General features: G+C 40.6%; 1 protein-coding gene across 1 annotated transcript in view; it reads right to left on the bottom strand.

The window, feature by feature from the left end:
- Nucleotides 1-13,911, bottom strand: part of LOC127677614 (murinoglobulin-2-like) — a 70,860-nt gene that overhangs the window by 26,801 nt on the left and 30,148 nt on the right. The window contains 4 exon segments of the mRNA XM_052172656.1: nucleotides 4,213-4,362; nucleotides 6,563-6,711; nucleotides 9,098-9,161; nucleotides 9,378-9,593. Coding sequence (XP_052028616.1) covers nucleotides 4,213-4,362; nucleotides 6,563-6,711; nucleotides 9,098-9,161; nucleotides 9,378-9,593 — 579 coding nt within the window.

Genomic DNA, 13,911 nt, shown 5'->3' with positions numbered 1-13,911 from the left:
ATACTGAACAAAATCCTGGCCAACCAAATACAAGAATGCATCAGAACTATAATTCACCATGATCAGGTAGGCTTCATCCCAGGGATGCAGGGATGGTTCAATATACAGAAATCCGTCAATGTAATCCACTACATTAATAAACTAAAGAAAAAGAACCACATGGTCATTTCATTAGATGCTGAAAAGGCTTTTGACAAAATCCAGCATTCCTTCATTATAAAAGTCTTGGAGAGATTGGGAATCCAAGGGCCATACATAAACATTGTGAAAGCAATATACTGCAAAATGGTAGCCAACATCAAACTAAATGGAGAGAAACTTGAAGCAATCCCACTAAAATCGGGACCAGACAAGGCTGCCCACTTTCTCCCTATCTATTCAATATAGTACTTGAAGTCCTAGCCAGAGCAATCAGGCAACAAAAGGAGGTCAATGGTATACAAATTGAAAAGGAAGAAGTAAAAATATTACTATTTGCAGACAATATGATAGTATACTTAAGCGACCCCAAGACTTCCACCATAGAACTCCTAAAGCTGATAAACAACTTCAGCAAAGTGGCTGGATACAAAATTAACTCAAGCAAATCAGTAGCCTTTCTCTACTCAAAGGATAAACAAGATGAGAACGAAATCAGGTAAATGACACCCTTCACAATAATTCCAAATAATATTTCATACCAAAGTGTGACCCTAACGAAGCAAGTGAAAGATCTGTATGACAAGAACTTCAAGCCCCTGAAGAAAGAAATCGAAGAAGGTCTCAGAAGATGGAAAGACCTCCCATGTTCATGGATTGGCAGGATACAGTATATCTGTGTGTACTGTATACAGTAAAAATGGCCATCTTGCCAAAAGCAATCTGTAGATTCAATGCAATCCCCATCAAAATCCCAAAACAATTCTTCATAAATCTAGAAAGAGCAATTCTCAAATTCATCTGGAATAACAAAACACCCAGGATAGCAAAAACTATTCTCCACAACAAAAGATCTTCTGGGGGAATCACCATCCCTGACTTCAAGCTCTACTACAGAGCAATAGTGATAAAAACCTGTTTGGTATTGGTATGCAGACAGGCAGGAAGATCAATAGAATAGAATTGAAGTCCCAGAAAAGAACCCACACACGAACAGTCTTTTGATATTTGACAAAGGAGCTAAAAAACATCCAGTGGAAAAAAGACAGCATTTTTAACAAATGGTGCTGGATCAACTGGAGGTCTGCATGCAGGAAAATGCAAATCGACCCATTCTTATCTCCTTGTACAAAGCTCAAGTCCAAGAGGATCTACACATAAAACCAGATACACTAAAGCTCATAGAGGAGAACGTGGGGATGAATCTTGAACACATGGGCACAGGGGAAAGTTCCTGAATAGAACACCAATGGCTTATGCTCTAAGAACAAGAATCAGCCAATGGAACCTCATAAAACTGCAAAGCTTCTGTAAGGCAAAGGACAAGGTCATTAGGACAAAAACAACAACCAACAAATTGGGAAAAGATCTTTACTAACCCTACATCAGATAGGGAGCTAATATCCAATATATACAAAGAACTCAAGAAGTTAGCCTCCAGAGAATCAAATAACCCTATTGAAAATGGGGTACAGAACTAAACAGGGAATTCTCAACTGAGAAAACTCGAATGGCTCTAAAGCACCTAAAGACATGTTCAGCTTCTTTAGTTATCAGGGAAATGCAAATCAAAACAACACTGAGATTCTACCTCACACAGGTCAGAATGGTTAAGATGAAAAACTCAGGGGAGAGCAGATGTTGGAGAGGATGTAGGGAAAAAGGAACACATCTTCACTGTTGGTGGGATTGTAAGCTAGTACAACCATTCTGAAAGTCTGTTTGGCAGTTCCTCAGAAAATTAGACATAGTACTACCTGAAGACCCAGCTATACCACTCCTGGGCATATAACCAGAAGATGCTCCTTCATGTAATAAGGACACATGCTCCACTACATTCATAGCTGCCTTATTTATAATAGCCAGAAGCTGGAAAGAACCCAGATGTCCATCAACAGAGAAATGGATACAGAAACTGTGGTATATATACACAATGGAGTACTATTCAGCTATTAAAAACAATGAATTCATGAATTTTTAAGGCAAATGGATGGAACTAGAAAGTGTTATCCTAAGCAAGGTAACCCAATCACAAAAGAACACACATGGTATGCACTCATTAATAAGCAGATGTTAGCCCAAAAGCTCAAAATAAGCAAGTTACAATGCACCCAGCACAGGAAGCTCAAGAAGGAGGACTTAAGTGAGGGTATTTTGGTTCCTCTGAGAAAGGGAACAAAATAACCACAGGAGCAATAAGGGAGACAATGTGTGAAGCAGAGACTGAAGTAAAGGCCACCCAGAGACTGCCCTACCTGGGGATTCATTTTATAAACAGTCACCAATCTGTGACACTAATATGGATGACAAGAAGTATATACCAAAAGGAGCATGCCATGGTTGTCTCTGATGGGGCTCTGCCAGAGCCTTACAAATACAGAGGCAGATGCTATCAGTCAACCATTGGGCTGGGCATGGAGGAGCTGGAGGTTGGTCTAAAGAAGCTGAAGAGGTTTACAGTCCCATGGGAAGAACAATGATCTCGGCCACCCAGAAGCCCCAGGTCTCCTGGGGACTAAACCTTCCCCAAGGGGTACACATGGTTCCAGACAAAAATGTGGCAGAGGAATGCCTTGTTGGGCATACGTGGGAGAAACGGTACTTGGTCAGGTAAAGGCTCAATATAGTCCCAACAAAGGGAAATTGAGGGGGGGGAGGTGGGAGTGGGTCAGGTTGAGGGGCACATGCGTGGAGGCAGGGGGTGGGAGGAGGGGTTGGGGGTCTTTTGGGAGGGGGATAAGCAGGAAAGGTTTTTACCAATGGCAATGTAAATGGAGACGATATTCAGTAAAATAAAAAAAGAAAAAAAAAAAAAAAGAAAAAATACAGGCCTGTGTGGAACAGAAGGCATAGGGTCAGGAGCCTGCAGCAGATAGGTCACATTTTGTTCTCAGTCAAACAGAAGAGAACAGTCAAGATGGACCCAAGCAATCTAATCTCAAGGCCTTCCAGACTAGCCCACTTCTACAGTGAGACCCACCCACCTCCGAAATTTATACAACCTGAAAATCAACATGTGTAGATGGGGACCAGATGTTCAAACACATGAGCCCAGTGGGGGTACATGTCACATGCATACCACAGCCCTGGAGCTGTGGACTGCTACAGACATGTCTATTTTGCACCCCTGTGCATGTGTTATTGCTTTGTAGCAGTTGTACATGTTCAGATTGCAAAACTAAACATCTCTGTGAAGGAACTTCAAAGTCGTGAGCATCATAAGCCTCCTCAGTCAATGGCTACTAACAACTCAGTTGCTTTCTGTATAAGAAAACAATGCCTTTTATGAATTTAGACACTAGAATAGTGTTCTTTTGGAAGTGGTTATTTTTGAAAGGCCCTGGGAAATGATGTGGTTTCCTCCCACTAGTATTTAGCAAGGTTTTACCATTGGCAATGTAAATGAAGACGATATTCAATAAAAAAATTTACATGTCTACTGTACATTCTAAAGCATGCCGGTGTCAATAATAATTTTTACATTATTGAAGTGATTACATACTTATTCCTAATAAGTTCTGTTTTAAATTCAATATAAAGAAGAGTTTTACTGTTATTATTTTGGGCCAAACTCCTGTAAATAGTGTATGGTTTCATTTGTGCTTCTGAGAATTTTCAAAACAAGTTAAGAACCGTGCATTTTATAATTTAAAATTTTAAATCATATTTTTTTTCTTATTTGGGGAACTCTTGTGATGTGCAAGATTCTGTTTGTATAAACGGTTTTGTCTGGCTCCACATGCAGTGTGACTCTGAAAGGCTCCATCATGAGCATCTGAAGGGGACAAGCCACTCCTGGGGTAGGACAGGGGCGGTAAGAGCATAGAAGGCAGCGTTGCAGCTCACAGACCACCTTATTTCCTGCTTTGTCTTCGGTTTATTGTCTAAAGTTTTCTGATCTGTTCTTTGGGATTTTATAATGAGCTCCCTTACAGACGCTGTTAGCATTAAATGCAGTAGTTTTACATTCAAGAGCCCTAGTGGGTGAACAATCACTGTTTCATCAGAACTAGGGTCACTTCCGGCTCAGAGTGTTCTCTGTTGACCTTTTAGACAAAAGCTGAAGGGACTCACCCAGGAAGGGGAGAGCTCAGCCTCGGGCTTCAGGAGCAGCACACTTTGGTCCACAGCTCTCAGGCCACAGAGGGACTGAGGAGAAGCTGTGACCAGCAGACGGGTTTGTGAGGCGGGAAGACTTTGGGATGAGCTGAAGCTCAGGTCCACCTGCAGGAAGGAAAATCAAGTTTAGCGGTGGTTGAAGGTGGGGTGGGGGTCTAGGGTGTGGTGGGGATCTAGGGTGTGGTGGGGGTCGAGGGTAGGGTGGAGGTGGGGTTCCTTTTCTTGCAGCCGTGTAACCTGCCACGTGGAGTCACCCTGGAACTCTGCACACACGTTTTTCCAGATTATGAATACTGTCAGAAGCACAACTGAAGTTAGTTATTTCCCCTTTCTATCACGGGACTGATTTAGAAAGACGAGAAATGTGTCAGTCAAACTCCGAAGCAACAAGAGACTACTCCAGCTTCCTGAAATTCCTGCAAATAGCTAATTTTTTGGTGCGTGTGTACATGTACGTGACTTCGGTGTAATGCACACGCGTATGCCAGTGCATGTACCATGTACCCAGCAGAGGGCAGAGGCTCCTACTCTCTACCTTATTCTTTTGAGAATGTCCCTCATAATCCTGGAGCTAGACTGGCAGCTGGTAAGTCCCAGCAAGTCTCCTGCCTGTAGCCCCCACAGCATTGTGCTTGGCGTTATGAGTGCTGGAATCAGAATTCAGTGCAGCAGGTGCTGTTACCTACTTGAGCCATCTCTGCAGCCCTGAAGTTATACTGCTTCCCTCTCTCCCCATCTTTCCTTTTCCCTCTCCTTCTACCCCACTCCCTTCCCTCTCTCTTCATCTCTTGCCAGGAGCCAAGCTGACTTTACTTTTTGTTTAGAGTTTATTAAAGATAGGTTTGGGTTTTGACTTCTCCTCAGCTACAGACCTTGGAGAAATCCAGTAGTCACTGTGCCCTCCCAGAAGAAGAAAATATCTTGTAGCTGCCAGAGATTCACCTTGGCTGAATGCCCGGGCTACGTGAAGAATCCCACTTGCTCACTTCTTCCCCTGCCTCTATAAGTTCCCTGAGAAAACACAGTTTTGGAGGTCTTGAGCAGTTAATTTGTCTTGACCTCATTCTTTGCATCTCCTGTCTCTGTTTCTCTGCCCTTCTCTTCTAGGGGTCCCCTGTTGAAAACCCCCGCAGCCAGGGCAATCTCTGTCTCTGTCTCTCTGTCTCTCTCTTTCTCTTTCTTTCCCTCCCTCCAACCTCTTTCTGTTTCTCTGTCTCCCTGTCTCTATTCCGGTCTCCCCCTCCCTCCCTCTGCTCCCTCCTCCCTCTTCTCTCTCTGGTGAGGTGTTCTGAAACAGTGTTTCTTTGTGTAGCTCTGGATGTCCTAGAACTCACTCTGTAGACCAAGCTGGCCTCAGAACTCAGAGATCTACCTGCCTCACAAGTACTGGAATTAAAGGCTCAACATCAATGTCACACTCACCCAATCAAGTTACTTATTTTAAAGGACTTTTTCATGATGAATCTTATACCTGGGGTGGAAACACCATATTCTAATTGGAAATATGTCTACATCTGCCTCTCTGTCTGGCTACCGGATCATCGGCCAATCACCTTCATGTCTCAATGCTTCCTATTCATTTCCTCCAGTGAAGCAAACTCCCGTGGACGGGGCTGTATTGAAAGGGGCTGATGGAGCAGATCAGAGGTGTCCTTAACTACTCTAGAGTAAGGAAAGTGAAGATGCTCACCAACAGACATAGTTTCAACGGCCTGATGTGAATAGGAGCTGAAGAGCTGTGATTCAGCACACATTCAATATACTGTGTCATAAAATTTAATACTAGCAAGGGTCTTGCGTTCCTATCACCCATATAGAAAAATCACAATGAGAAACTGGAGGGAAAATAAATGTATTAACTATTGATAGGCCTGGATCCTATGACTGGTCTTGCATGAGATTATGTGACAAGAAGGGCTCAGTGGTAAAGGCTCCTGCTGGCCTGAGCTTGACCTCTCAGACTCATGAGGGAGGAAAGCACAGACTTCTAAAACTTGTTCTCTTTCCTCCACATGGGTGCATTCACGTGCACACGTGCACACTCAGATCAATACAATAAAAATGTAAGTTGCACAACTTTAGTTACTAAGGATTCGGTTCTCCTCTCCCGCTCTCCACTTCCTTGCTTCCTCTCTCTTGAACCTCTGACAGGTGTGGGGATCGTGAATTGCATCTGGCTCTCTGGCACTGGCCACATCTTTGCCATGGAGGCACACAGCAATGACTGGGGTTACCATATTTATCTGAAATCTCTGTCCTCAAGACCACCTTTTTAAATAGAAATTTTAGGTAATAAATTCCTCACTTTGTTGCGAAGACACTTTTCAACTTCAAAGTTTACAGAATCTGCAATCACTTCTCCGTCAGGCAAGATGGTGTACATGAGCACTTTAACCACAGGTACCATGCTGAACTCCACAGGGATCTCCAAGGCAAAGTTGCCTTTTACTGGAGCTGGAGGGAATGGAAAGAGATGGATATGAGTTAGACTACTGACAGGAACCCCAAATAACTGAACATAGGGATTTGGATTACTGTCTATATGTGGAAGACAGTCCTCCTGTCCTGTGGTTAGTTGTTTACATGCTATTGATCTCAGGAGAATATCACAAAGATATCTTCTACCAAGATGCTCACTGTCAAAAGTTATGTTGGTTATTTATAGCTAATCATATACTAACCTGATATCTCTTTTATACTGTAGCATCCCACACAGCATGTTAGATTTCCTGTTATGAAAATGGATGAGACAACTTTGACTGATGTCTCATTTATTATTCAGATGAAAGGACGAATAATAGAGAGGAAAACCTGGTACTCGGGAACTGAAAATTAATAATCAACTCAGAGGAGCAAGCCACACTTGGTAATATTAAGCATATACTTGGTATTAAACTTTTTCTTAATTCAATGTGCACAGTATTTACATCTCTTGGGAGAAAATTATGCATTTTTTGAAGTCTCTCTAATTGTTTATGTTTATCCTGAGGGGATTCATAAGCCTTCTCAAGATGGGTGCTGTGACTCCAACTTAGCTTAGTGTTTGTTGAAGAACTAATTGCATAATTTATTAAATAGCTAAATAGATTTTATAATTGATCAATGACAATGAAGCCAATTTTTAAAGTAAATTTGTTGAGCATTCACTGAGTACTACTTCTAGAAATTACTTGAAAGATATATGTGACTGTATGGCGCAATCAGATTTATATCTAAAACTTACTATTAGCTAGTATCAATAATATGTGCTCCATGTAGTCAATATGGTCATGGAGAGAAATGAACAATAAAAGGGAAGTTATAGAACATGTGTTTGCATGTGGTAAGTGCTCTTTAGGAAGGCAAGAATGGTAAGATCAGAGCATGGAGATGACCAGGATTCAGGGAAAACTTGGGGTTTTAGTAGGAGCTGTTTGCAAGAGGCCCGACTAAGGGACTGACAAGTTTCCACATTTTGGTAGAACTGAGCAAATATCACCAGGAGATGACAGGGTGACTTCACTCATAATGTCACAGCAGCTATGATTTCCTGTTCAAGATCTTACTAACAGTAAGCCAGTCAATATTCCAGCATGGAGGGGAAGTGGTTTGTGAAGCCCCACTCTTAGCTGAGGAGCTATTGACAGTCGATGGCTGCTGAGGAAGAGTCAGATCTCTTCAGTGATGCAGCCCTTGGGAGACTGTCCATGTGTCAGGGGCTGGCCCAGTACCTCATCATGTATGAGCAGCACTAACTGAACTCAACAGGTTAAAAAAACAGACAAAATAGTGAACGGGCCTGGTGAGGTAGGCAGGGAGGAGTTGGGGATTAGTGGGGAGAGGGAATGATTAAAATACATTGTATAAATGTATGTAACTTTCAAAGAATAAAAAAATGTCTTTAAAAGTAAGAACAAGGGACTGGGAGGTAGCTCAGACTTTAAGATCACTTGATGCTCTTCTAGAAGACCTGGGTTTTATTCCCAGCACCTACACCAGGCTGCTCAGAGCTCTGCAATTCCAGCTCCAGGATATCCAGGGGATCTGATACCACTGGCTTTCAGAGGACCTGTACTGACTTGCACAGAGTTACCCACAAGCACCTCACACATAATTTAAAAATAATAAAAATGAATCAAATACATGAAAATCAGTGTAGCTTGAATGTTAAAAACCAAGGCTGGTGCCCTCCAGATTTTTTTTTGGGGGGGGGGACAGACACTAAGACTCATGGGCCTTGTTGGGATAATCTGTGTGTGAATGCACAGGTTCCTCATGAAGGTTGTCTCTTGGAGTACTTTGTGTATTCTGGTGTTACATATTCAGAAGAGATACTTCACCATGTTGAATGATACTCAGTTTGGGACTCTGAGACTTTTTCCTGAAGATCATGGTATGAGTGAGAACTTACATTGGACAGCATTGTTGGTATCAGGACCTCTGAAACCTGTGAAGTCACATAGGTGACAGCTTGACCTGCACACCTGTTGCCAAGGCAACAGCCACCATATTTCCAAAATCCACTTGGCTCACATCCCACTTTTACCTGTGACCACATCACCATTCCATATATAAAGATCCCTCTCTCTCTTTCTCCCTCTCTCCCCCACCCTTTCTCATTCTGCCGCCACCTTGCCCTTTCCTCTCTCAATAAACCTCACATGGAATTGTTGGGCCTGGTGTGGTCTTTCTGAAGCTGCCCGATGGTTCTAACAGTCTGGGTCATGAGTTCCTCCTGTGGAGAGTGTCTATGGGGACACACAACCATGATGGCACTGCTAGTTGCTCACAGGTGTGATTCCATTGGTCAGCATGTAGACACTCAGCTGGAGAAATGCTACTGTGTGGGGGAAACACTTACATTCTTCCTGCTCCACGTGGTGAGTGTGGTTTCCAGTCTCCATGATGCTACCCTGGGCCATGACCTAAAATTGGAAAGTATTTCCCAAGCTTACATCTCTATTTTACAAGGCTTTCTTCTAACTATGCTAGAAGAAATAGATGAATCTATTGTATTCCAGGCAGAAATACCCAGCCTAGAACCCAATGTGTCAGGGGAGACATGGTCAAGAGAGGAAAGCATTCTTTGCTTTTGTTTTTTGTTTGTTTGTTTGATTCTTCAGTTTGGAGCCAGAACTCACCAGGTAGTAGAAAACGAGCTCTCTCAGCTCTCCCAAGACCTTCCCTTTCAGAATAAAATGTGCTTGAACTGTGTGAATCTGGCTGCAGGGCAAAACTCTGTCGGTCTCTGTCTCAAGGTAGACGTAGCTCTTGCTGAGGGAGTATACGGCGTAGGCCACATGCTCTGCCTCTGCGTGTCTTTCTGCCATGCAAAGGGAATGGGAACAGGAATTTTCCTCCTTGTGGTAGACCTGGAGAAACAACAAAATGCTGTGCTGTAGATTGCCTAGCAGGCAGAATCTCTCTCCTGTGATGAACAGCGGATTTTCCCATCTCATTTAATGATCGAATATTTCTTACATCTTATTAAAACTGGAGGGGAATTTCATTAAATGGATTGATGTCTAACACCTTGAATTTTCAGAATCAAAGCAAATATTTATAACAGAGAAGAGAGAAAAAGGGAGTATATTATTTTTATGAGACAAAGGAAACATTTATTGTGTATCTAATATATAAAGAAAAGTTTTTACATATATGAATTTTTGTGCATAATGAATATGCAAAATAATGGGTTGAAGGAAACATATTCATATATTAATGTAATGTGCTCTGAGCGTACTCAACCACCTTATTACCCAATCCTATGTTTCCTGCTGGCTCCCTTCTTCCTTAATAGACACTCTCTGCTCTCATTCCTATTTTTTCCCTAGATTCCACATATGGGAGATATATGGGGGACAATTTCTCCTACTCTTATACTCTTTTCTTAAATTGAGAATTTCTAAGTTCATTCATTTCTGTATAGAGAAGTTGACTCTCTTATAAATATCTGAGCAAAAGTCCAATGTACACATATTTTCAATTTTCTCTTCTACTCCTGTAACAGTGGGCTTTTCCACCTGTGCCCATGTTCATGAAATAATGTCTCTGAGACAGAATTATTATGAATTATTGTCTAGTCCAAAAGCTTTGGCTCCTCCTGTTAGCTCCTAATTCAATTATCCTGCTTATTCTATTCTGTTGGTCACCTCTTCTCAGTTTGGGGCAAATCTCCCAAGCCCGACTCTTTTCCAGAAATTGTCTTTCTACTGGAACTTCCACCTGCCTGTTTCCTGCCTAAGCTAATAGGCCAACAGCATCTTATTGACAGGCGATGTTCTGTACATTGCCCAAGAGGTTCCCTGTAAATACTCATCCACCAATAGGCATTAAAGTTGGCTTCATTGTCCAACTGTGCTGAGAACTGCTGAGGTTACCATGGAGATGGAGAAGTCTCTCTCATATGTTAGCTTTGATTCATATGGGCATATATATGGGCGTGGCATACCTGTACTGTATACTGGTATCACTATGGACTTTTGTAGATCTCTGAGCTTAACAGGCATACTAATTTGCCTTCGCACCAGCTGTGTATATAGGTTCCTTTGTTCCCACAGCCTTGCCAACATTTGCTTTCCTGATGATAGCCATTTTGATGGGTGAGATGAACTTTCAACATAGTGCCAGCCTGCATTTTATTGAGAGCCAAATGGGTTGAGCGTCTTTGCATGTGTTTCTTGACCATTTGTAATTGGTGTCTTGAAAATAGACTATTTTTTGGATCTACTGAGATGGCCATGTGATTTTTAACTCTTGATTCTATTTAATGCTATTTTACAGTTTTCAGCTTACAAATGTGAAACCATTGTTGCATTCTTAGTATGAAATCAGTTTGATCATGGTACATGATTTGCTTAATGTGTGGTTGAATTTGGCAAGGAAGAATTTCAATGTGGACTTTTCTCTAATGCCCATGTGTAAATTAGTCTAAAGATTTCTTGTCAGTATATCTTCATCTAGTTGTGGTCTCAGGGTTATTTTAGATTACTAAACATTCCACAGAACAGCTCTGGAAGCATTCCTTGTTTTGAACCATTGTATATTAATATTTCTTTTGAAGTTTAGTTCTATTCAGCAATAAGTTCTTCCCAGTGTGAGCTCTTATTTTGCTGGGCCCCTTTAATCATTTCTTCAATTCTATTTCTCATTGCTGATCCATTTAGGTTTTTTACACCCTTTTTGCTCACTTTTGGATGAATGCTAAATATCCAGAAATTAATTTGTTTTTTTTCTGGATTTTTTAATTTATTGGAATGACTTTTTCAGATTATTCTCTAAGAACCCCATGGATTTCATAGTTTGTACTGTAATAGTTTGCTAATTTGCTAATTTGGGTTTTAACTCTCTATGAGATTTGATGAGGGCTAATCAATTTCACATATCTTTGTAATTTCAGAGTCATCTTTGGTTTCAGTGGTCCTTTGTACTGCTCCCTTTAGTCCCCGTCATTAACTCAGCCATATTTATTATTTCCTTCCTATGAACAGTTTTCTAATTGTCCTGTTCTAGTTGTGCTAACAATTTGAGGTACAACATAAGGTACATTATTTATTTAATAGCTATATGATTATTTTGTGTAGAATCTCATTCCTTGTAGGCTGCAAATTCTTTTTTCTTTTTCTCAGACTTTCTTTTCTGCTACTTTACTTAACTACTTAACTTACATTGTATTTTCCACTTTCTATTCATTGGGATTGTGGGTATAGTGGTTGCTTTTAATTGCTTTTATAATTATATCCATACAACTGATTTACTTTGGTGTTGATGAATTTGTTAAAATGTCCTTCATGTTTGTGGGTTTGCCTTTAAAGGGGGACACTCACAATGAAAGCCTGATTATAGCAGCGGAAGTTCTATAGCCATCATTACAGATGTATAAACTGCAACATCAAAACAGAAGAAATATGAAAAAATCAACGTAACTTACTCCAAGGCTCTTAATTTTTCAATAACTGAACTCAAAAACATTGAAGAAATGAAATATTATATAAATAATTTTACAAGTCTAATTTTAAAAATTATTAATGACAAAATTGGACACACACACACACACACACACACACACACACACACACACACTGTCCAATGTAGTAAAGAAGAGATTATAGATTTTAGCCAAGAAATCATCAAACAAAAAAACACCAATACAAGGAGGGAAACTTCACCCTGGATAAAGCAAGATAGTAACCTTCATCAAACCCAAAAGAAGTTAACCAATCAAATTTAAAGAATAACATCAAAAATGACATGAAGTAACAATCACTATTCCTTAATATCTCTTAACATCAATGGAATCAATGCCCCAATAAAAAGAAATAGACTAACTGACTGGATACATAAACAGGACCCTACATTTTGCTGCTTACAGGAAACACACCTAAGGGTCAAATACAAACACTACCTTAGAGTAAAAGGCTGGAAGACAATTTTACAAGCAAATGGTCTCAGGAAACAAGCTGGAGTAGCCATTTTAATATCAGATAAAATTGACTTTAAACCCAAAGTCATCAAAAGAGACTCTGAGGGACACTTCTTGCTGGTCAAAGGAAAAATACAACAAGAAGAACTCTCAATCCTGAACATCTATGCTCCAAATGCAAGGGCACCCTCTATCGTAAAAGAAACTTTATTAAAGCTCAAAGCACACATTGCACCTAACACAATAACTGTGGGTGACTTCAACACTGCACTTTCCTCAATGGACTGATCAGGAAAACAGAAACTAAACAGGGACACAAGGAAACTAATTGAAGCTTTGGACCAATTAGATTTAACAGATATATATAGAACATTCTATCCTAAAGCAAAAGATTATAACTTTTTCTCAGCACCTCATGGTACCTTCTCCAAAATCGACCATATAATTGGTCACAAGACAGATCTCAACTAATGCCATGCCTCCAATCAGATCACTATGGAGTAAAAGTGGTCTTCAATAGCAACAAAAACAACAGAAAACCCACATACACGTGGAAACTGAACAATATTCTACTCAATGATACCTTGGTCAAGGAAGAAATAAAGAAAGAAATTAAAGACTTTTTAGAACACAGTGAAAATGAAGACACAACATACCCAAATCTATGGGACACAATGAAAGCAGTGCTAAGAGGAAAACTCATAGCCCTGAGTGCCTCCAAAAAGAAAATGGAGAGAGCATACATTACCAGCTTAATGACACACCTGAAAGCCCTGGAACAAGAAGAAGCTATTTCACCCAGGAGGAGTAGAAGGCAGGAAATCATCAAACTCAGGGCCGAAATCAATCAAGTAGAAACAAAGAGAATCATACAAAGAATCAACAAAACCAGGAGCTGGTTCTTTGAGAAAATCAAGAAGATAGATAAACCCTTAGCCAGACTGAGCAAAGGGCACAGAGAAAGTATCCAAATTAACAAACTTAGAAATGAAAAGGGAGATATAACAAATGAAACTGAGGAAATCCAAAAAATCATCAAAACCTACTACAAGAGCCTGTACTCAACACAACTGGAGAATCTGGAGGAAATGGAAAATTCCCTTGAGAGATACCAAATAACAAAATTAAATCAGGACCAAATAGATCATCTAAACCATCCCATTATGCCTAAAGAAATAGAAGGAGTCAGAGAAAGTCTTCCAACCAAAAAAAGGACAGGACCAGATGGTTTCAGTGCAGAATTCTATCAGACC

This window comes from Apodemus sylvaticus, chromosome 2, assembly GCF_947179515.1.
Source record: "Apodemus sylvaticus chromosome 2, mApoSyl1.1, whole genome shotgun sequence".
Lineage (NCBI taxonomy): Eukaryota > Metazoa > Chordata > Mammalia > Rodentia > Muridae > Apodemus > Apodemus sylvaticus.
Note: the sequence above shows the minus strand (reverse complement) of the source record. Positions and strands in the feature narration are given on the sequence as shown.